We start from the raw sequence: 25,276 nt of genomic DNA, 5'->3' as shown, positions 1-25,276 counted from the left end.
TTTTCAATATGAGCAGCAACTAGAAAATGGCATTACAGATTATGGATAAAGGCGTTGTAATTATTTATGTGGAGTATGTTAATTTCTTGGGTGAGTGATAGCAAGATTATCAAAATGAAACGAAGAACATTATGGAACCCCTTTCATGACCCTTTGCAGCAATTAAAGTCCTTTTGGAATTTCAGAGTCTTGTCTTTTGCTTGCTATCTAGACATCAAAGACAAGGTTTTGTCTGCTGGTTATTTGTAAGAATATCAAAATCGCATTCAGGATGCTGCTACAAGCAACGAATTTAGGAAATCTTTACATTATGCTTGTGGTGTCTCTGTTACAACAGTAGCTAAAGGAATCTCCCTCCCCCAAACTAATGATGTATCATTACTCTTATACCCCTCATAAAATCTGTGATAGTCCCCTTCCTGTCATATGACTCAAAACATGTAAGGTCACAGGGGGTCCTAGCGAGGTTAGAATTTAAGAGCGGGGCTTTTAAAACATGGTTATTAAACACAAAGAACCTTATCTGACATTTGCTCTGTAAGGTCTTCATCCCTGGAGGCTGATCAGAAATGTCAATAATCCCAGAACTCCTCACAATGTCCATCTGTAACACACAATATGTTTCATGCCCTCTCACAGACCAGGATGAGGTTTATGGGCTTGGGAAGAACTTTTGCATCATCACCAAGTATTGCCCCCCCTCCCCCAGAGATTCCCAAAAAAACTAGCTGCTCTATTGACCCTTTTTATTCTATTTTGCCCAAGGAAAAGTGCAATTTTGGGGAATCAGGATATATTTGGAGGCTAGAGTTAAGCACACCATGGACAGGATTCAAAATGAAGCTCTTCGTAACACTATTCTAGCAAAATCCACAAATCTAGCATCATAAGTTACTTCTTACAGTATCAGTGTGACATTTCCACTTCACATATCAAGCACCTCTGAAGAACCAATAGTCCATAGATTTTCAAAGCTGAACCAGACTTCTTCCTGTCTGTCTGACAGTCAGAAAAATTCTATATTCTCTTTCTTTGCAGCTCTTTTTGCTATCTGTTGTCTTACCAATACATTATTTATGCTGCTGCATGCTCATAACAAAATACATTTTGCAAATTCAGACGTATTCCCTTTGAGTAACTCTTGAGGTTTTTTTTCCAATACTTGCAGGAACCCGCACAAATAGATCTAGAGTCAGTTAAAACTGGGTGAGGAACAGTCTTGTATAGTTCACTTAAAAACTGACCCAACTAATTTCACTTCAGAAATCCTCAGTGCTGTCTGGGAAAAGAAAGGTCTATTGTGCTACAAGTCTCATTGGCATTGACATTTCAGGTTCAGTCACTCAGCACAGGTTTTGGCCCCTCATCTAGGTTTTACAATAAAAAAAATGTTCTCCCATTGAAAAGGGGGCAACAATTCTTCTCCGATCGGGCTCCGGTCCAACCAGAATGAAAGAGCAAACATCTTCAACTCAATGCCAATTCATAGAAACAAAGGGGCTGTTACATTTGCTGTCATCGAGCTTTGATTCAAATCTGATCCATTTATTGTTGGTGTATAATAATGGCTAGTCCCTGAGACTGACTAATTTGAATCCTCCACTTTTGCTTTGTCATTCAAAATATATAAATACAGGTATCCCTCACTATCTGAAAGTACAGCATTCCCAGGAAGCTGAAAATGGCATTAAGAGAAGATACATGATTCATATGGGAAAAATTTCACAGTTTTTCATAAAAATGAAAATCTTCTTTGGTTTCGCAAAAACAGGTACAAATGCATGCCTTTCATAAAAACCAAGTGGCGTAAAGTGAATGTTTGAAAAGTGGGGGATACCTGTACAACATCCCAGTGCAGCTTAACCTAGAGTTCATTTTGGACGGAATGCTGGGAGTTTGCGGAGACGAGGGAATCTCAAATCTTTAATGTCCAAATATTTAAACTTTTTGTATTTAACATTTAACTGAAAGGTGCAGTTTAAAGTCAGGAATTAAGGGCCTAAGCAGCGATATACAAATTTGCAAATAGCTTATTAATGAGTGAGTCTAAACGCTGGCCCTTCATTTCTTTAATAATGTGGGGATGGGTGACTACCAGGCTGTACAAGAGAACAAGGGAGGTAATGCAGGAGTCCCCTGAGATAATTTTGCTCATTTATCGGTTTACTGGGGGCAATGGTTATCTTTCTAGCTACTAGAGAGTATGAGATGATTATTGTAATAGAAGCACTGCACAGAGCTGGGGGAATATGTAGGAGAATGGCACTAAGTCATAGCTTATTCCGAGAGCTGGTGGAAACATGTTGGGCTGAATAGCCTGAACCATGACAATTCTATGATTCTGCTGATCAGACTGTTGGTACAACCAATAAATTGCTGATTAAATTTGGGTGTGCTAAAAAGGTTTGATTCCCTGCAATGTGGAAACAGGCCTTTCGGCCCAATAAGTCCACGCCGACCCTCTGAAGAGTAACCCACTTCCCTCTGACTAATGCACCAAATGGGTAATTTAACATGGCCAATCTACCTGACCTGCATATCTTTGGACTGTGGTAGGAAACCGGAGCACCCAGAGGAAACCCCGTAGACACAGGGAGAATGTGCAAACTCCACACAGACAGTCACCCAAGGCTGGAATTGAACCCAGGTCCATGGCACTGTGAGGTTGCAGTGTTACCTGTACAGTGTCCCAGTGCAGCTTAACCTAGAATTCATTTTGGACAGAGTGCTGGTTGTTGTTAATTATAAAAAAAACTATTCAACACTAAACTGGGGGTATGTAGCAATAGCTGGAAACAGAAGCCATTGTTAATGTATAATCCTATTCAAGATCTTACCAGGTTCCCTGTGTTTGTCAATGTTTCTGGTGATCTTCTGTTTACTGGACATCGGCTGTCCGTCAGAGCTCCCTGATGTCGATGTATGGCCATGTTTTTCTCCACTGCGGTTCCCACTTGTCTTTTTCACACCTCCAAACACCTCCTTCTTAACTTGTGTTTTTGCCTCTTCTGAGCTGGTTTTGCTCACCATTGTCACTGGACTCTCTAAAGACTGGGTGCCTGTTATATTTCTGCTGGCCACGGTTCTGACAGTGTCTATTTCACTGCCCCTTTCATTGCTGGCTGCTTCAAGGGATGTTGCCTCATTGAGTTCATTCCTTATCCATGTTGGGACAAACTGACTGGTCTCCAACTCAGACATCTCTGAGCTTGTGTACTCATCGCCAGCTTCATTGCTAGAATGAGAATATTGAAGAATGCGCCCATGCTTTAGTCCTGGGTCCTCACGGTTTCCACGTTTACGAAGGCTGCGAGATCTCCTTACATGCTTGTAGCATGGTGGATCAGTACTCTCCACTAGGACATAGATGCTGTCCTTATTACAGACAATACTTCGAAGAAAAGCATGCACATCAGGGTGGTCCTCCAGAACTTCTTTCAAGGTAATTAGAGGAACTGGGATTAGTTGTTGGCTGCTTTCTTGATCTTGAAGGTTACTCTCACTCCCAAAGGAGTTGGCTTTCATGCTGCTGGATTCCTGTATATCCTTACCATCTGACTTGCAGCTCCCACTGCTGGTTTCTGTTTGATCTAGAGCAGTAATTACATTCCTCATTACCACTAAATTCACAGTACTTTAAGTAAGAACCTAATCATTATCTTGATAGCGATGAAAGTCATTTGGAACCAGTTGCTGCGACTACAATTCTATAATTTCATTCCACGATCAATTTAAAGATAGATCACCCAACATTGTAGCGACTATCAATGGGTTTAGTGATGTGTGTATACGTGTGTGTGCGTGTGTGTGTGTGTGTGTGTGTGTGTGTGTGTAAATGTGTACTTAATGAGAAATAAAAACAGATATTGCTGGAAAAGCTCAGTAGGTCTAACAGCATCTGTGAAGTGCAATCAGAGTTAATGTTTCAGGACCAGTGACCTTTCCTCATTCTGATTTCTGTTTTTGTTTCTGATTTACAGCATCCACAGTTCTTTTGGTTTTTATTTTGTACTTAATGTCAGTGTATTTCACAAGGCTGACCTGTTTGAATAAGGAGATATATGGTATCACCTGAAACCTTTTTGGATATACTTTGGTTGAGAAGATGAGAAGGGAAACATTGGAGTGAATGTAGCCAAATATAAATTAATAAAGGGTCTTAATCAGTGAAACTTAGCTGAGTGTTAATTGAAAATGTTGCATTAAGCTTTGGGGTCAGTTAGTTCAGTAAGCTGGATGGCTGGCTTGCAATGCAGAGTGATACCAGTTGGCTGGGTTCAATTCCCTCACCAGCTGAGAATAATCATGAAGATCCTTGCTTGAAGGTGTGGTATCTCAGGTTAAACTCAGCACCAATCGTTTGTGTCTGATGAGGGAAGAGCTCTATTTTCCTCTGGGAGTGTGGTGACTTTACTTTCCTTATTTTTATCAGTAAGTCATGCAATGCTTGGCTCACACTTATAATGGATCACTGCATGTTGCATTCAGCAGATTATTAATATGCCAAAATCTGTATTCTAGGATATCAAGAATAGAGTGATCATTGTAAAATTCTCTGCTTGAACACAATATTTGCAGCCTCAAAACTTCCAGCAACTGTTCTTGTCATGTTACTATGGTGAACATGCCTAATTTTATATAGTTCAAGGTATAAACCACTTAATGCATCATATGGAATCATGACTGTGTCAGCGTGAATTCATTTTACATGACAAGGAACAATCACACTGAGTACAGAACAACAAAAGCAATGTAACAACCTAGTACAGGTACAGTTTAAAATTGATCACTTCAGTAAGTTTACACAGAATCAAAACTTCCATATATATTTACTTGCAGCTACATGACTGTTTAACATTGCTACTTTTCTGAAGAAAACATGAATATGATAATAAATATAAAGAAAAACTAAAGCCAGTGTGTGCTCACAACCAACAGTAGCTTAAATCAACAATTCCTTACCACATTGTGTGGAGGTGCTGGTGTTGGACTGGGGTGGGCAAAGTCAGAAGTCACATGACACCAAACTATAATCCAACAGGTTTATTTGAGATCACAAGTTTTTGGAGCACTGGTCTTTCATCCTAAAGCTTGTGATCTCAAATAAACCTATTGGACTATAAACTGGTGTCGTGTAATATCTGATTTTAATCACATTGTGTTCAACAAATTACCTCCTGAAGACTTTCTCTTACCTTTAACTGATGTCATACTGCTATATGTCAGATTTTCCCCCAAAGAATCTTGTTTGGAGTAATTACCATTTTTCTGCAATCAAAATTGACATCACTTCATCAATATGATCACTTTTAAGCAACAGGCTTTATTGCTTTAGAGAGTGTTTGAGTCAACACATTGAATTTTCAAAGAACATTTGCTCTTGGGACATTAGCATCATAAGCAAAGCTAATATTTGTTGCCCATCCCCAATTACTCTTAAACTGCGTGGCTTGTTAGGCCATGTTACAGGGCAGTTAACAGTTAACCACACCACTGAGTGTCTGGAATCACATGTAACATAGAAGAGGAAGGACAACAGAATTCCTTCTTGAAGGACACTAATGAATTGGATATTTTAAAAATGAAAATCCAGTAGTTTTATGGTTACTATTAAAAAGATTTGCAGTTCATTATTAATTGAGTTTAAATGCTCCCTGCTGCTTTGGTGAGATTTGAACCCATGTCTGTGCAGCATTAGTGCTAGCTATGAATTACTTGTCCAGTAACATCAATATGGTCCTCACTGCCTGAATTTGAGTGAAATTTCCACTTAAAAAGCTGTGACATGCAGTCAAAGAATCACATATAACACATGCCCGGGTATAGTGTCAGCTAGATACATTCAGAAATTCATACAGACAAGATAACCTGTGCTGTGAAGGTTAGTAATGGTGATCCTGGTGTATCTAGTTCATCCTCTCTGATATGGTTTCTTCCCATTGCCGCACTGATTTCAGCAAGCTGCTTTTCATTTTCAGGACGTTTCTTACAGTTGTCATGGCTCACTGTCCCAGTAATGGACTCTTCAATTTCTATAGGGGATGGCGATGTTGGGTAGATAGCATCTTCAGATATTTTTGTGGCTGTCTGAGATGGCGTGGTCAACACGGATGGGTTTGGAGATTGCATTGACTTGTACTTGGTGCCCCAGAAGAGAATCTTATTATCATCAGTCCCGACAACACTGAACGTCTCTCCACAGCTGATTGTCTGAAAGGAAGAAACTGAAAAACTGAAGGTGCTAGTAAATCATTCTGCAGCGGATAGTCAGAGTACAGCACACACGCCACAGATCACCCTGACAGAATTCTTATACTGTGGACAGAAATTACTTTAATCCGTACATTAGTGTACAGGGAACAGAGTAAAGGGAGACGTCATAAAATAGTAAAATTGAGAAGAATATGAGGAACAATCAAGGAGACAGCCCTGAGTCTGCTGATGGGAGATCGTTAATCACGTATGTGATCAGCTACATCATGACTGTGGAGATAGGGTGGAATTTTCCTCTGCATTGAGCTGCAGAGAATAGGTGGTGAGAAGGGGACACCTCAACAATTAAGCGCTGGGCGGGAAGGTCCAAGAGCAACATTCTTGACTTGCCAACTATTAAAACGCTTACGTAGTCAATTAAACCTACAAATCTCGACTTGCCATCTCCCAATCATTTGCCACACTGGCTAACAGGGAAACCTTGGGTGACCTTCCTGCTGTTTACGGGGCCTCTGATTTCCCCAATCTGGGGACAAACAAAGGTGAGAGTGAAGGCAAAGGGCTAATCACTGAAAGACAACTCTTTGCCCTTGACTCTGACCCCCCGATGAACCTTTGCCTTGTACACCCCATCCGCTGAGAAAAAGAATAGGAAGACTTAATTCTCACTGATGGAGATTACTGGTGGATGTTAAGACCCAGTTGCTGCTGGCTTCTGATTGACCGGCAGCTTCTGGTGCCAGTGTCCAAGTCTTTGATAGGTTAAGATACTCGCTCCCTCCTATGTGTCAGCTCTTCAAGAGCTGATTAGCAAGGGATATGGTGGGTTACTTCGCTGATAGGGAGATGGAATGTTAATCACTATTAAACAAACTCACCCCCACATTTTAGAAACAAGGGAAAATCATGCCCAAAGTAATTTTCAGCTAATTACAATTAGAGTGGATTTACTTTTAAATGGATTTAGAAAATGTTACTCAGTTCAACATACTTAATTCTGATAATGCATAGTGCTGCTATTTATGGTTTATCAGAAAGGTTTGAAGATATCGACTAAAGATTTTGTCCCTTATTCTAATTTTAGTGAAAAATCAATTTTAATACCAAAGGTTGCAATTATACAGTGTATACTGATAGTCTGAAATATTACGTACAGTGATATTTCTTTGTTGGAGTTGTTTTACAAGCATTGGCATTTTGTACGGTTTAGTGTTGCCAGTACACAGCTGACCTTCTGTATTCCTCCCAAAGGTATAAATATTTCCCGGCTCCACGAGTACAATGCTGTGAGAGGGGCCCAGGACAGCATCTCTCACCCGGTGGTTCCTCAATGCTTTCACAACTGTGGGAAGTTTCCTTCCTTCAACATCAGTCTGCAACATTAAAAGGAGCAGCCTTTAGAATTGCTTGATACCACAGTTTGTAGCTTTGGTACTGTATGGCCTTGAATTCTAGATTAGATTAGATCCCTGACAGCATGGAAACAGGCCCTTTGGCCCAGCAAGTCCATTCTGACCCTCCGAAGAGTAACCCATCCAGACTCATTCTCCATATTCAGCCCTGACTATGGCCAGTTCACCTGACCTACTTATCTTTGGATTGTGGGAGGAAACCGGAGCTCCCAGAGGAAACCCACACAGACACGGGCAGAATGTGCAAGCTCCACACAGTCAGTTACCCAAGACAGGGATCGAACCTGGGTCCCTGACGTTGTGAGGCAGCATTGCTAACCACTGAGCCAGGTCTGACTCTCCCCGATGGTGCAGGCTGCATTTCCAAATAGTCAGAATGAACTTTTATAACCCATTTTTTCATTGGGTGTAACCTCCCCTATCTGTTTCTGATGTCCACTGCCAACCAATAGCAGTCAGTTAAAATCACCCATGGGGCTTATCCGACATAGTCCTCTTCTTCCAAGTTCTGATTTTTGTTCATTGAGCAAACAGGTTCTCCTTTTGACCTGTGAATGAAGAGCTGCTGGTATTTTGGGGATTGAACCCCCCCTTCAATAGCCAGAGGCCTGTATGGGGAAAGCTAGTGTGAGCTTCCTGTCAGGGCAAACATGTTAAGGGCATTGGTCAGAAATAGGCCAAAACTGTATTTTCTGTTATCAGTTTCACCCTTTCTGTTGGAACTGAAGATGATGAATATTAGTCCTGAGTTATATTTCAAGCATATTCTACAAGCCAAGCTGGGACCTCACCAGCTGTCAGCTGCTCAGTCCCATCGGATCTCAAACTTGGTCGTTGTGACTGACGCGTGAATTGCAGAATCTGGTGGGGGGTCTCCTGCTGCCTGAAACCCCTCTCTCACCCCTCTTCCATGGTTGCTGCTTTCTGACATAGCCTGGATTTAGTACAGCTCCTGAAGCGGGCTAGATAGCAGGCAAGCCAACGTAAACACAAAGCATTCCATTCTCACCAGCGGAAAAACTGAGCATCCCATTCGAAGTCGGCAGCAAAAATGGACTATCACGGGGGGGAACCTGTCTGCTAATAGGTTCATTATTGAGGTCTGAGTCTTCACTTTGGGTTGTTATCTCTGAGTCCATCAGAAAGTAGCAAGGGTTCAGTAATTCTCCAAACTTGAACAGACTTCCCATGCTTTCTAAAGTCTGCACAGACTCAAGGTGGTCTCTCTTTCAAAGACAATGGTGACTCCCTACTTGTGACCCCTATCCCACTTGTGATTTTCAATCTGTCCTAATCATCATCTTCCAAGGATCCCATGATGCTCAAAGGTCTCTGTTTGGGGCAGACACCGTTAGAAAGTTGGCTTCTCTTTATCTGCACATCTTGGCGGGGCAGGTTTTAGACACTGGGTTCCTTGATTTCGGGGATGTGTTAAACATCTGAGATGTGTTTAATTGGGTCAGATCTTGCCCACTAAAGTGAGGCAGGTCTCCCACCACTTCAGGTAACAACCTTGGATTTAAACCTCCCGGGCAATTTGCTGCTGAGACTATTTCCACAGCCTCTCATTGCCCCCAGAGGAAAACTTTTCGGCCTACAATATATCTTGAGTATTCACACAGTAAATTCTTTTGATGGGAGCTTCTTCCATGTCCTTTTATTCTGTAGGAAACATAACGATGTTGATCTTTATCGTGGATCAGAATAATAAAGGTGTTACAAAGAAGGATGAGGCCATTTGGCCCATTGTGACTGCTCTCCCCGGTTCTTCAAACGAGCATCATTACCCAGTGTCAATCTCCTTTGAACACTATTTTTATCCAAATGATCACCCAATGGCCTCTTGAATGCCTCAATTGGTTCTGCCTCCACCAGACTGTGCATTCCATACCCTAACTACGTGCCGAGACTGGAAGCTTTTCTCACATCGGTTTGCTGTTCATGCTACCTCATTCTCCAGTCACCCTTTAAATAATCTGTCTACATTATCTTGCAGAATTAAGGGAAATACAGTTCTTTCTAATTTTTCTGTGGGAAAACGTACCGCTGATTCATCATCATAGCTCAAGAGTTTTGAGTTCCAACATCAAACCTTGTGCCTTCAATGTATCAATGTCATTTTAATGCAGGATACACTGGATTTCACACATTACTGTAAATATGATCTTACCAATGATTTATGCCCAGTTGAACAAAGTTTGTCTTGGATTATAATCATATCCATGCATTCCAGTATCTGACATCCTTGTTGACAATACGCACTGCAGGACATTGGTATATAGGATACAGAGCTCTATTATTACTAGTGCTGCCACTGAGGTTGGTATTACATAAAAGGAGGTAAAAACAATGACTGCAGATGCTGGAAACCAGATTCTGGATTAGTGGTGCTGGAACAGCACAGCAGTTCAGGCAGCATCCAAAGTTGCTTGTTAGTTTTATCAAGAACAAATTAATGTTATTGCAGAGTTTGATACTCCTTTTATATTATGCCAGTTAAGCTTCTCATTTATCCTTTAGTTAGTTGTGATTTTAGAAGGAATCAGATAATTGATTCTTTTGATGCCTGTACAGCAGATATTCTTTCCATGGAAGGGTTTGGCACTTATCACAAATTTCGGTAGGACTTCTCCACAAATTTTCTTCATGGATGCAAAAACACAGCTAACAAACATTTAAATGGTTCTATCTTCCAAGCTCCTTATGCTTTTGCCTTTCTTTGTGGACCAGAATGCTTCCTTTGCACCTCACCAAGGCAAGTTCAGACCTCCCTGGATTTCCTTTCATTACTATGTCTCAGGGTCACAAGGCTCTCTTCAAACCTCTCACCACGATTGACCAGCAAGCAGCACACTGATATCCTGATATAATCTTGCTGCTCCTACTTTGCAGCCATATCTTTCAAATCCAAAGGATGGGGGGTGAGAAGAATTGCACATCATTTTGTATCATACAACCGGCTCCAAGTGTTTGTTTTAGCAGTAAGTCAGGAAGCCAGCATAAGAACTCAACCCTACTGTACCACAGCAAGATAACACGTAAATACATTTTAAAACCTGCTGTCAGCTACTGTTCAGAAGAAACTCCATCCTTATCCTCCGGCAGCCTATGAATATAATACAACTCTCAGATAATATGTGGGAATTCACAACAGCTGAGCTAACAGAAATTAAAAATAAACACAGAGAAAACTTGAGAAAGCGAGCAAGTCTGGCAGCCTCTGGGGGGAGCGAGAAACTGAGCTAATGCTTCGAGACCAGGATGACTCTTCTTCAGAACTGTTTAAAACTTCAGTCCTGAAGAAGTCATACTGGACTTGGAACGTTAATTCTGTCTCTCTGTCTCTCTCTCTCTCTGCAGATGTTGTCAGACCAGCTAAGCTTCTCCAGTGTTCTGTGTTTACCATTAATATCTGTTAGGTCACAATCCTAGAATCTGTAGTACTTTGCTTTTAAAAAGATGTTAAATATGAGCAAATATACAAGGTTCAATTCATTTCTACATGTATTAAAAGAGGTGACCAGATATAAAATATCAGATGATACTTGTCCGTCATATCAATAAGTGAAACACAGAGGATTCAAGGATACTCACTCGGGCAAACAGCATTGTCATCTGCATGAGGAGGCCCCGTCTCTCGTTCAAACCCAGTTTATTGTACTGATTATTGCCACAAGCCAGCACACTATCAGTATCTATTGATCACAAAGTAAACAATTCAGAAAAAAAAGCATATACCTGACAAAAGATAAAACCATTGTTTTCATAACACTACCTTTAAGGACTAACAGACAAGTATTGATGGATGAAAAGGGATCAAAAGATAGGCCCCTTTTCTTTATTATTGTTTACGATTTCCTGCCTTGGGGTGCAGGCTTGGGGGACAGGGGGTTAGGGCACCTAATGTGTTGATGGAGGTGCCCATTCCTATCACTTACCCAGTTGAGGCAGGAGGAGCCTCACTCTCTGGACCTGCTACTGTTTCCAAACATCTCCCCTTCACCTGTTGACCAAGAAGGGTAGGGAACAGGCCTGAAACGGCCTCAACTGGAGCAAGGATGGGCCAGCTGGCTTTTTCTCCAGAAAATTGCAGAGTGGTTGGGCAGATGGAACTCAGTAGGAAGGTTACCTGAGGAACATTACAGGTACAAGCTTCCCCCCTCCCCTTTACAAACCCATCAACTAGGGAATGTACTATTCTGCCCCACAAGAAATCATCACCACACCTCATGAAGATAGTTGAACGTTTGCCTTTATGATACCAATAAAATCCTGCAGGAATTGCTTTTTACATAAATGTAGCCTATTTTCAATTAAAGAAACATACTGACTGAAAATACCACACCTAAGTTGCATTCAATAGGACAGATGGAATACTGAAACAAATGTAGGAACCGTGGAGAAACACCAAACTCCTTAAGAAGAGTCACACTGGACTCAAAACATTCACTCTGTTTCTCTACCCACAGGTGCTGCCAGATCTCCTGTGTTTCACCTGCACAGTGTGTTTCAGATTTCCAGCATCCACAGTATTTCCCTTTGAAATGAAGGAACACCGATTCCCCTGCTGAGGGAGACAGTAGGCAACACATGGTCTTCGTGTCTATATTTGACCTTATGTTATGAAACGTCATGAGCCCCAAAGTCAATGTTGAAGACTCCCAGGGTTTTCCTCCCAACCATTTAACACTGCACTGCCACCTTATGTGTTTAAGTGTTTTGAATCAACCTGGTCACATATGTCGTGAAAGATTACTGGCACAGGTAGGTCTTGAACCCACATCTCTAGTCCTGAGGCAGGGACATTACCAGTGTGCCACAATAGCCTTACCCTTGTGTATGATCATCCTGGTGGTTAGGCAGGATTGGCACAGGGATGGTGGATGGAGGAATCTGGAATATTGCCTGCAAGGTATGATGCTATAAATAAGACTGTGGCAGGTTGCTGCTTGGCTCAGCTATGGGACAGGTCTCCCAATTTTGTCCTAAGCCCCCAGCAGATACTGAAGTGCACTTTGCAGGAGTGACTAGGCTGGTTGTTCCCTTGTTATATCTGCTTGTTGCCAGGCAGTTGTTCCAGTTTTTTTTTCTATTATTAGACTTCCTTGTCATAGGTTTGGTACAACTGAGCGATTTGATAAGTTATCTCATTGTGGCCCCTGAGCCCCTCCCACCCAACTAAAAATTGAAGCTATGTGATCTTATATGATCATCAGTAAGCAGTCAACTACACTGTTATGGACATAGAAGTTCCTGTAAGAACCAGCAGATTTCATAGTCATTGTCAAAGAGTCATAAAGCATGGAAATAGACCCTTCAGTCCAACTCATCCATGCTAATCAAGTTTCCCAAACTAATCTTAGTCCCACTTGCCTGCATTTAGCCCATATCCCTCCAACACTTTTCCTGTTCATGTCCAAATGTCTTTTAAATGCTGTAACTGTACCAGCATCTACCAATTTCTCTGGCAGTTCATTCCACATATGAATCACCCTCTGTGTGAAAAAGTTGCCTGTCAGATCTCTTTTAAGTTTTTCTCCTCTCACCTTAAAATTATGCCCTTTAACTTTGATCTTCTCTACATTAGGGAAAAGACCTTTACTAATCATCTTATCTTTGCCCCCCATGATTTTATAAACCTCTATAAAGTCACTGACTCCTACCCTAAAAGGAATCAGATGGGGTTTCATGAACAATCAGTAATTTTACAGTTTCAATTAATGATGTTGCTTTTAAGACCAGGTTTATTTAATTATTTGAATTTAAATTTCCATGTTGCAACAATAGGACTTGAGTCAAGTCTCTGGGTCATTCCTTGACCAACTATATGAACACTGTTTTCACTGAAGAAATGATGAAAGTAATCACTTTAAACAGGGCTGAATTTTTAAATTGTGTTTTGATTTCAATACTAAATTAACTGATTACTGTACAGTATCTGGTATGTCAAAACTCAATTAGTTTAACCATTTGTACTAAGTTAAAGTATAATAGAAGATCAGATATATACCTGTTAAGAACATGGTTCCATCCACCCCACACTTTACATCTCTTATGAAGGTCTGCTTCTCGAATGATACCTCCATCGGTGAGCAGTGGTCATCATCATTCCCAAGTCCCAGTTTACCATATTTTCCATTGCCCCAAGCAAACACCTAAAAGTTGGTGAAAGAACCCCTGCTCATTCTCCATCACTTCAGTTAAAACAACAGATATTTCTCGTATAGAAAACTTGTTGAACTCAATCAAATTCAGTTAACCTATAGTGAGTCAATTAACTGCAGTGTAGTCAAATCCAGAAAGTGATGTTGGGGATGTGCAAATGTAGGAGCAGTGTGGTTCATACTTCAGTTTTACTGAACTTAAGCAAGATATAAATTTGCCTGCATTTCATAGAAAAACAGATAATTCAGCAGAAATAGCATTCTGCCCCTTGTTTACACTTGACATTGGACTCGTAATAGGTTTTCCTTCATCCTTTCCAGTATGTTTCTCTTTCAATGAATGACAGATTTTCTGACGGGTGCTGGACTGATGATGTACTAAATCCCTACCACTAGAAAATAGCCAGAAAATGATGTCTTCAATGTCCTTATGACTACAGGGAACTATATCCATTTGCAGTAATACATTCCATATTGCAATAATGTTTTATGTGCAAAAACTTCTGATTTACTATCTTTATGGTTTTAGCACTAACTCTAAATTTATGGCCCTTGGTAACAACTCACTCCCCAGTGGAAATAATCTTACCCAGTTCATCCACACAAACCTTTTCAATTCTTTTCTGGAAGAAACATTTGATGGACATTCCATAAGCACCTTAAACCTTACCGCTGCATCAGTCGGGCTTATGTGAAACCAACCAGCTCCAACCATTTAGGATTTAGAAGATAATTTTGGATATTTTTCACAAAGCATTTCAAAGAGCTGAACAGAAGCAATGAATATAAAGTATATAACGTTACAAATGTGAAGATGCTGGATGGGTTGTTCACAGGAGGAAATAAATCTTCCCATTATTTCCCACATGAGGAAATTAACAGTTGCAGTGAACAGAATAAATTGTACTAGCAGAGAATTAAAACTCATCCAGGTGTATAATGGCAACAGTAATCCCATTTATGAATAATAGTGAGCTGAAAATTATGGGGATAATTTTACGATCTAGCATTCCTGATGTACAAAGGAACATAAATTAGGAATTCACATTCAAAAGTTAAAATTAATGGACAGGAAATCTTGAGCACCATACCTGAATTCCTATTTTCCTGTAACCCTTGTCAAGAAGCCAGGTAAAGGCTAGTCAAAGCAACCAGGCATTATGGTGTTAAAGGTGCTGGACAACATTAAATACGGATGCCTCCTAGCTGCAGAATAGTGAATTATAAGGGGTGAAGGTTCTAGTGTAATAAAGCAGCCTACCTACCTTTCACAACACTATAGTGGGCGGCACGGTGGCACTGTTGCCTCACAGCGCCTGAGACCTGGGTTCAATTCCCGACTCAGGCGACTGACTGTGGAGTTTGCACGTTCTCCCCGTGTCTGCGTGGGTTTCCTCTGGGTGCTCTGGTTTCCTCCCAAAGATGTGCGGGTCAGGTGAATTAGCCATGCTAAATTGCCCGTAGTGTTAGGTTAGGGGTAAGGGTTGCGCTTTGGCGGGTCGGTGTGGACTTGTTGGGCCAAAGGGCCTGTTTCCACACTGTACGTAATCATATAAGCATATCTTTCATATAACAGAGAACATGACAATTAAAAAGGAGCTCTTTAACTTGTTCATGTGAAGTGATTTGCAATCATCAGCTTGTCCGTCTCTTCAGTCATAGTACCTTATGACTTCACCTCTCCCACCTGTGAGATATATCTTCCAATCCAGACATATGTTCCTCATCAAGCTATTGCTCTGGACCTTTAGGTTTCATCCAAATATGCAACATACAGTGAGCTGCAAAAGATTCTATCCACCTTTATTGATGGGGGGGGGGGGGAGGGCACGGGGTGTAGGGAGCAGGGATCACATAATAAGGCAGCACCAGATCAATCCAGACACCTCAACCTTTGCTTCAGTGCTCTCAACATATGCTTGGCAGCTGACATTGTGGTTTAAGTGCCTGGTTATAATCATAATGCACTTCAATTTTTGAGTTTTTGTACAGGCGTTAGGCAATGAACACCAAACAAAGTCAAACAATATGACATATAGCAATTTCAAGCGTTTTGCTACACATAACTTATGTTTCCAATTGGCACAAGCACTTTAATCGCTGTAACTTCAAAGTCTTCAGTCTCATTTTCACATCTCTCTGTGGCTTTCTCCCACTCCGTCAGTAATCTGTACGTCCCAGACACTGACTCTACTTTTTTGATGCCAAGATGTGGACGTGCAGCTGTTGGACTGGGGCAGACAAAGTCAGAAGTCACATGACACCAGATTATAGTCAAACAGGTTTTTGAAATCACAAACTTTCACGGGACAAAGGGGCTTCACTCTGAAAGCTTGTGATTTTAAATAAACCTGTTGGACTTTAACCTGGTGTCGTGTGACTACTGACATTGACACCGGGTTACTGCTGGTTCCTTGCTACACTGTCATTACAAAATTTCTTTAAGGCAACTGTGCCTCCCCAGTTAAGATCAGCAGAGACATTTGGCTCATCCTATGACCAACCAAGGCTACCTCTGACTAAACATAACCATACAGATGTTTGCAAACTTTAAGAACATGTTACTCACCTTACCTTCACTACTAACACATAACACATGCTGCAGGCCACAGGCAATGACCCGAACATTGATACTGAGTAGAGCTTCAATCAGACAAGGTCTGGAGGTACTAAAGTGGTCCCCATGCCCAAGGCAGCCTTGGGCTCCATCGCCAGACGTCATTACAATTCCATTATCACTAAGAAAGACACTGAATCCATCGCCACAACAGGCCCTGCAAACAATCACATTGTGTTGGTTAGGAAAGAGCCTCAGGTTTTATTATTGTCGAGGTAGGCTGGAGTAGAAACTTTCTGTGGGTAGTACATCATCAGTAAATGGTTGTGTTCCTTGCCATGGCTCAATTGGTACCACTCTTACCCCTGAATCAGAATGTTGAGATGTTAGCATATTAATCCAGGCTGAATCTCCAGTGCAGTTTTGACGGTGTGCTGCACTGTCAGAGGTGATGTATTTCAGATGAGATGTCAAACCAAGGCCCAGTCTGCCCAACTCAGGTGAATGTTAGAAGTACATGTCACAATTTGAAAGATGTGGAATTATCTTTGTTGCCTCGGCCAGTATTGATTGCTTAACCAACCTCATAAAATCATTATTTAGTCACAAGTGTTAGCCACAAAGTTCAATTGTTAGCCACAATTAATTATGGGGTGGCGCTGCAAGGGATCTGGATTCAAGTCCAGCCTTGGGTGACTGTCTGTGTGGAGTTTGCTTGTTCTCCCTGTCTTTGCGTGGGTTTCTAAGGAAGCTCCAGTTTCCCCCACAGACCAAGTTAACCCATGGTAACTGTGGGGTTACAGGGATAGGTGGATTTGGATTGGATGCCATTCAGTTGGTTAGTGCAGTCTTGAAGGGCTAAATAGCCTCCATCTGCACTGTAGGGATTCTATGATTCTACAAGTACATTTCTGTCTATGGACAGTACATTACATTTTGCATGTTGTTCAGTTCTAGTGATCTCATTCGTGCTAAGTATCTCGTGGAAGTTTCTGGAGAAGAACAACTGAGAACCACATATCGACCAGTATAATGATATAAGAACCATCTCAGCAACCGTTGTCAACAGGAACCACTGAACTACTTTCCCTGTTATACCTCACTCAGAAATGTAGTTGTAACCTTGGTTATAATTTGGAGGTGACAACCACCTGATGAAGGAGCAGCGCTCTGAAAGCTAGTGCTTCTAAATAAATCTGTTGGACTATAACCTGGTGTTGTGTGATTTTTAACTTTGTAACCTGGGTTAGTAGAGTCGGGGGAATAGACACTGTTCTCTGTGGCCAGGATCGAGAGTCTTTAAGGTTGTGGTGCCTACCTGGTGCCAAGGTTCAGGATAGCTCATCTGTACCGAAGAGGAACTTGGGGTGGGAGGGGAAGATGAAGTTGCTATTGGTTCCATGTAGGAACCAATGATACAGGTAGAAAGAGGAAAGAGGTTCTGCTGAGGGAATATGAGCAACTAAGGGTTAACTTAAAAGGCAGAACCAAAAAAGTAATAATTTCTGGATTGCAACCTGAGCTACACGCAAATTGGCATTGGGTCAACGAAATTAAAAAGGTAAATGTGTGACTCGGAGATTGCTGTGGGAGGAATGGGTTCGAATTTGGATGGACCAAAGGGCCTGTTTCTGTCCTGCATGACTGTACAACTGCCAGGGTTAATTAAAAGGCAGCTCTCAGCCCAGTTAATAGGCTGATAGTGTAGTTCAATCAGCAGACCTAGCAGCAGCGTGAGGTAGCCATTGTTAGAGCTACAAGGAGGGAACAGGGTGTCTTCATACTGAGGGCTGGGGGACAGAGTGGTGATGTGCTGGGGCTATGCATGCTAACCCTGGTGTTTCGGAAGGGGAATTTCCTTCCACCGATAGTGTTGGGTCTACAGGGGTGACCATTGCTGTTGGTGGACGCTGTTTATAGATCATAAGGCCATAGGAAAAATGGCCTTCTATGGGAAGCTGCAGGAGCATTTCAAGAGCAGACTCTTTTTATTTCATATCGGGTAAAATGTTGACAGAATTGTAAAATGGACATGAATAGTTAACATAATTACATTTAGTTAACTTAATTGGTGGCCATTGGGAGGCTGAACTTCCCTCGCAAAGTTTTATGCTTCCAGCTGATCACCACTCAAATAAAGTAAAGGACTGTGGATGCTGGAAATCTGAAACAAGATTGCTGCAGAAACTCAGCCAGTTTGGCAGCATCTGTGGAGAGAGAAACAGAGTTAATGGTTCAGAATTGGACAAGAGTGAAGAAAAATCATACCCCAACTGAAATGTTAACTCTGTGTTTTTTCTGCACTGATGCTGTCAGACCTGCTGAATTTCTCCAGCATTCTCTGTGTTGGTTTCCACGTCACCAACCTCCCAGCTAGTCTCCAAATGGTTTGTGAAATCCATCCTTGAAGCCCAGTCATAGACTCCATAAGGCCGAAATACATATTTGTTATGATGTTTAATCCTCCGATTCAGTTGTAAACAGGGATCAAACATATTTCCAAGCAAATATTTACTGAGCAAGCTATGCCCATTTTGGTTTTTATTTTGTGCTTTTATGTTGAATTCCCCAACTCAGCAAGGCTGGGAGATGATTAAGCTTCTAAAACTGATTCTGCTGTGTGTGAATAATTGGAGATATCCTGACAAATGAAAAAATATTCACCTGAAACACCATAGAGTTGAACAGTTCACTAATACCTAACTATCAGGAAGATAAATCTCCTATTTATGTCCTTTCTCTTCATAAGCTGCGCTGGCCCAGAGGCTCTGAACCGTGAGCTCATAAACTTTATTACCTGACAATAAACTTTCCTTTGAGCGCTTCCACCAGCTGAGGTCTTGAATGTGACTGCAGGTCCCCATGACCGAGTTGGCCTTTAGTATTGCTTCCCCATGTATACACTGCTCTCTCCACCGCAACAGCTATCATATGACTGTCAGCCACAGCGACCTGCAAATCGAGACAGAGTGACACAGTAATCTGTGAGTTATTGGTTTGGAACTAGGATTGTACCAGTCTGCATCATCTTTTATAATATTTAAAATTTTATACATAAGTATACACAAAATGTATATATCTTTATACCTCATTACAAGTGCAGATGGATGAAGGATGTTTCCACTGTCAGAGGGTCTAGAACTAGGGGATACACTCTCAAAGTTAATGGTTTGCTATTTAGGACTGAGTTGAGGAGCAATTTCCTCACTCAGAGGATGGTGAATCTTTGGAATACTCTGTCCTAAAGGACAGTCATTGAGTATATTCAAGACAGAAATCGATAGATTGGAACATTTGGGGATATTATGGGAAATTGACATTGAAGTAGAAGGTGAGTCTTGATCGAGTTGAATGGTGAAGTAGCAAGGGCCTGAATGACCTACCCCTGCCCTATTTCCCATGCTCCTTTGCTATTTTCTTTGTACAAGAAGATAATCAAAGGCATGGTTCAGGAATACAATTGGTTCTCCTATACTATGCGTTTCTTCAACACAAATTGGCTTTAACACGATTGAAGACTTTAGACCGTTATTTGTAGAACGAGAACTTTCCTTGCCTGTATTGGCTATAATGCGATTCTGGCCCCATTTGTTTAAATGGCGCAACTATTGCCTGATTTTCTTAAAACATGAGATCGCATGAGAATGAACTATTGCATTATATCAGAACTGACTGTAACTAAACAACAGGAATGCAACATTCTTAGAGAGTACAAAAATATTCAGGTAACACTGCAAAATGTATGTATCAAACTGCAACTGCATCCAGCAGTTTTTTGTTGCCGCTGTTCCTAGCAGACTCTCATTGTACTGCTCCTGGCCATTTCCAGGGGCAATAGAATTTCCAATCCTGGGTGATTTACATATCCAGAGTGGTCGCCAAATGGTTAGTGGTGGGCTGAGTGAAACCACAACACAATGAGCTATAGGTGCCATTCTCCTGAAGTAACCAGACCACTAGGCTAGCAGGTCATGAGATGATTGATTGTGACTGCCCCAGCTCCTACCTTCCCAGCCTCCAATAGGTAGAACAAGCTATGTTCTACCCATAGATCGAGAAACCCCAGGACAGCATGGAAAGGTGCTGAAGACTAAGGAAGCACGCTTAGGGGTATGCTCTGCCAAATTAACTACCACTGTGACTATCAACAACTGCTTGAAAGCAAAGTCAGCATGTTACACAGCAAGATTCCACAAATGAATGGATGACCAAACTGAGTCAAGATTAGAGTGGTGCTGGAAAAGCACAGCAGGTCAGGCAGCATCCAAGGAGCACGAAAAATGACATTTCGGGCAATTCCTGATGAAGGGCTTTTGCCCGAAACGTCGATTTTCCTGCTCCTTGGATGCTTCCTGACCTGCTGCACTTCTCCAGCACCACTCTAATCTAGACTGTAATCTCCAGAATCTGCAGTATCCATTTCTGCCTGGATGACCAATCTGTTCTATTGCAGAGTGTTGGCTAAGGCAGTATCCTTGCTTTTCAGATAGTAGTCTTTCATTTATGTAGTACCTTTCATAACTTCAGGATGCCGGTGTTGGATTGGAGTGCACAAAGTTAAAAATCACACGACACTCAGTCATAGTCCAACAGATTTATTTGGAAGTATAAGCTTTTGGAGCACTGCTCCTTTGTCAGCTAGCTACCTGATGAAGGAGCAGCGCTCCGAAAGCTAGTGCTTCCAAATAAACCTATTGGACTATAACCTGGTGTCGTGTGATGTCTAACCACCAAAGGCATTCATTTTGAAATGTGGTCACTGAAATTACACAGAAAATTGTCAATTTCTGCCTGGCAAACTTTCCCAATTAGAAATATGCTAATAACAAGATTATTTTAGTTTATCTTTTGTGCTCTGAGTTGAAGGGATAAACATTAACTCAGACACCAGGAAGAACTCAGCTGCATTTCTTCAAGGGAATAGCTTGAGATCTTTTACATCTGTTCCTTTCTGGCCCATATGAATCCACCAAGGTTAATTTCTCATCCAAAAAAACATATATTTTAAGCAACTGCATCCCCACAGAACTTCAGTAGTGCTGAAGTACAGAAATAAGGCTATACCACACCTGCTCGTATGATCAGGAAATCTTTTTTCATTTTGATCCAGGAATGGAGGGAGGGGGGTCCAAAAGAAAAGCCAAGCATGTTCTCTTTAAACTTAACCAATCAGATCAACCCAATTTTTCATCAACCCATTTTAATAACACATCAATTTGATTACTCCTGGTTTTAAGAGACTGGTGTAGTTTGTTTTAACAGAGATTACATGATATTAAATGAATAAAGCTCTCAGGAGGAATATATCGTAAATTTGACAAAATACCAAATTCTGATAAATCTCATCTCAGATGTCATTTTATTAAGTATTGCTCATTAAAACAGCATGATCATTGGCTGGTCAATGGGAAAAAAGAATTGGCATTGGACAAGATAATAGTTGACATTACTTCCCATATATTTCACTTATCTAATGTACTGCTTTTCACACAAGGAATAATTTCAATAGTTTATTGCTCTTTTAATATGACAATTTATCTGGAAGAAGACACAATTACTGCTCTGCTTACTAAAGCAAAATAAGATTAATTTCTGAAGGATGGCAGCGGTTTTTAATGGAACCTATGCCTAATCCCTCATGCCTGCATTTTGAAATAACTAATCACACTAGAGGGGTATGTTTGTAAAAAAAAATTAACATTCTTTATTGTTCTTCCACTCTCCTCCAATGATAATTTAATCTGCCTGAATTTACCCAAAGAGATGAGTTCAGTAGCGGACAATCACCTGATGAAGGAGCAACTCTCCAAAAGCTGGTGCTTCCAAGTAAACCTGTTGAACTATAACCTGGCAATGTGTGATTTTGAACTTCAATAGGGGAGAGCTACAATGGCGCAAGTCCAGTGTCACATCTTTCCACCAGAGCAAATTTGCATGCTATTGGTTTGCATCAGATTTACCCTGAGATATTGATTCTTCTAAATATCCTTTGCTTCCAAGATACCTCTTTTGAAAGTCTCTTGCACTCTCACTTGACTCCACCAACAATACAAAACGTACACTTCCTGCTAAGAATGCATCCAAAATCTAGACACAGCATAGATTCAAAATATTTGGGGTTTGTCAGCAATTTTCTTCACAATCTGAATAAATAGCATGTATCAAGATTCCACAAGTAAGTGACCAACTTGTTCTATTGAAGAGTGTTGGCTAAGGGAGCATCCTTGTTCTTCAGATAATAGTCTTTCATTTATGCAGCACCTTTCACAATCTCAGTGAACCTCCTCACCACTGAAGTGTTATGCCACCAAAGGAGTTTCATTTTGAAATGGAGTCACTGAAGTTATATTGCATCAAAGTGCCATTGAGCCACAATGTACCTGAGCATTTTTGGATGCTGCACCCATTCAGATGGAGTGGAATCTCTGAAGAACAGTCATATTGGACTCGAATCATTAATTCTGCATCTCCCTCCTCAGATGCAGCTAGGTCTGCTGAATTTCTTCAGCACTCTCTGTTTTTATTTCAGATGCAAGAGCACCTCAGTGCGTTCTGCATAATACTAGAAGAGGAGGAGCACCAGAGGCAAGATTTCCCAGAAATGAGAAGCCTTGGCAGAACATAGCAGCCCATTCACAGGCAGAAAAATGTTCAAGTTGGGGTCCATTCAAAGGGGGAGAGGCCACCAACATGTCAGGATCCAGAAGTCAGAATAGCGGAACTTTCCTTATCTCTTACATGAGCCATGGAATTACCACTCTATTTTTGGGTTTCTTAACCAATTAAGCTGAGCAGATGTGATACTGACCAACTGCTGACTGTTGAAGTGTTGCATTTAAAGGTACCCTCTAACACTTAGAATGGTAACATCGTACAATGGGCAAGCGAGCGACTACTGCTGGAGTGATGGAGACTCAACAGGAAAGGCAACTCCATGATTTCTGACGCATCATTGTACTTGGTATTGTGGCTGCATGGTGTTCAAACTGGGTAGGGGTTGGTTGGTACACACATTAGGTGCCAAATGGCTGCACTGCCTCAGATTAGATGAAGTATACTCAGATTGAGCCCATTCTGGGCCTCCCTGGCAGCTAAGGGAACAGTTGCAGGCACCCTGACCACATCAATACTCCTCTTATTGCCTCTCCTCGTCGCCCTCTTCCTTTTCCAGTGATGCAACGTGACCCTCACCTGTGTTTCCTGCCCTCTCTGCTGCTGTAGGTGCTTCAAGGCACAGGACGCCACTATCGTCCTGAACGTCTTTGTTGATGTATTCCCAATGGCACCTACAGATCTGTACAGGGAACTGAAATCACATCTCCAGCATCTTGTGCTCACCCGTACTTCTTCTGGCCATGGATGGTAGTGTTCCTCATGGGTGTTAATTGTCATGTTCCCTTGTCACTCAGGAATCATTGGCTGACCCTGCTTAGTGAAATGAACATGTCCGGGAGACTTAAATTATATGTATGAAGGCAGTAGGCACATTTTCCTGGCTATCTTGCACAAGCAAACAAGGTGATTCATCCAGTGATTATACAACAATGGAATATTAAAGGAGAGGATTCTCATTTGGTTAATGAATACTTTCAAATAATCCAGGTGACCATCTCATAGCAAACAAGACAAGGGACACTTTGACCGTGAGACTGGGTGGGAAGCAGCTGGTGAGAGCATCATTGTGGAGGTGGTACTAGTGGGAGTGTGGTGTGGGGAATGTGCTGGTGATTGTGGGGGTGACGGAGGTACTGGTGAGTGTGAGAGTGTGGGGTTGGGGAGGTGCTGGTGAGTGTGGGTATGCGGGAGATGCTGATGGGAGTGTGGGGGTGGGAAAGGTGCTGGTGAGTGTGGGATGGGAGAAGAGCTGGTGCGAATGTGGGGTGGGGGAAGTGCTGGTGAGTGTGAGAATGCAGGGCGCAAGGGAGGTACTGGTGAGTGTGGGTTTGGGGGAGATGCTGGTGGGAGTGTGGGAATGGGGAAGGTGCTGGTGGGAGTGTGGGGTTGGGAATGGTGCTGGTGATTGTGGGATGGGAGAAGTGATGGTGTGAGTGTGGGGTCGGGGAAGGCGCAGGTGAGTGTGAGAAGGTGGGGGTGGGGAGGTACTGGCGAATTTGGGGGTGGGGGAGGTGCTGGCGAGTGTGGGTTTGGGGGAGATACAGGTGAGAGTATGAGGTGGGGAAGGTCCTGGTGAGTTTGGGGGAGGGGAAAGTGCTGGTGAGTGTAGGGGTGGGATGGGAAAAGTGCTAGCGGGAGTGTGGGGGGTGGGGAGTTGGCTGTGAGGATGTGGTGGTGGGGGATGTGAGAGTGTGGGGGTCATGAGTTGGGAGTGAGGGTGTGATGGTGGGGGATTTGAGAGTGTGTGGGTTGGGGAATTGGGAGTGAGGGTGCGGTGGTGAGGGTTGTGAGAGTGTGGGGGTGGAGAGTTGGGAGTGAGGGTGTGGTAATGGGGGATGTGAGAGTTGAGAGTGAGGGTGTGGTGGTGGGGGGTGTGAGAGCGTGGGGATGGGGACTTGGGAGTGAGGGTGTGGTGGTGGGGGAGTTGAGAATGTGGGGTTGGGGAGTTGGGAATAAGGGTGTGGTGGTGAGGGATGTGTGAGTGTGGGGGTGGGGAGTTGGGAGTGAGGGTGTGGTGGAGGGAGATGTGAGAATGTGGGGGTGGGGAGTTGGGAGTGAGGGTGTAGTGGTGGAGAATGTGAGAGCGTGGGGTTGGGGAGTTGGGAGTTGGGAGTGAGCGTGCGGTGGTGGCGGATGTGAGAGCGTGGGGGTGGGGCAATGTGAGAGTGTGGGAGTGAGGAGTTGGGAATGAATCTGCGGTGGTGGGGGACGTGAGAGCGTGGGAGCAGGCAGTTGGGAGTGAGGGTGTGGAGGTGGGGGAATGTGAGAGTGTGGGTGTGGGGAGTAGGGAGTGAGGGTGTGGAGGTGGGGAATGT

General features: G+C 42.4%; 1 protein-coding gene across 1 annotated transcript in view; it reads right to left on the bottom strand.

Annotated features, from left to right (window-relative positions):
- The window catches only part of LOC132834193 (uncharacterized), a 94,035-nt gene that overhangs the window by 26,744 nt on the left and 42,015 nt on the right, over nt 1-25,276 (bottom strand). Inside the window, exons 10-16 of the mRNA XM_060852860.1 lie at nt 19,144-19,298; nt 16,359-16,563; nt 13,636-13,780; nt 11,220-11,320; nt 7,398-7,586; nt 5,991-6,210; nt 2,838-3,590 (exon numbers count right to left, since the gene is read on the bottom strand). Coding sequence (XP_060708843.1) covers nt 2,838-3,590; nt 5,991-6,210; nt 7,398-7,586; nt 11,220-11,320; nt 13,636-13,780; nt 16,359-16,563; nt 19,144-19,298 — 1,768 coding nt within the window. The remainder of the gene's footprint in view (nt 1-2,837; nt 3,591-5,990; nt 6,211-7,397; nt 7,587-11,219; nt 11,321-13,635; nt 13,781-16,358; nt 16,564-19,143; nt 19,299-25,276) is intronic.

Source organism: Hemiscyllium ocellatum, chromosome 39 (genome assembly GCF_020745735.1).
Source record: "Hemiscyllium ocellatum isolate sHemOce1 chromosome 39, sHemOce1.pat.X.cur, whole genome shotgun sequence".
Lineage (NCBI taxonomy): Eukaryota > Metazoa > Chordata > Chondrichthyes > Orectolobiformes > Hemiscylliidae > Hemiscyllium > Hemiscyllium ocellatum.
This window is presented reverse-complemented; position numbering and strand designations above follow the sequence as displayed.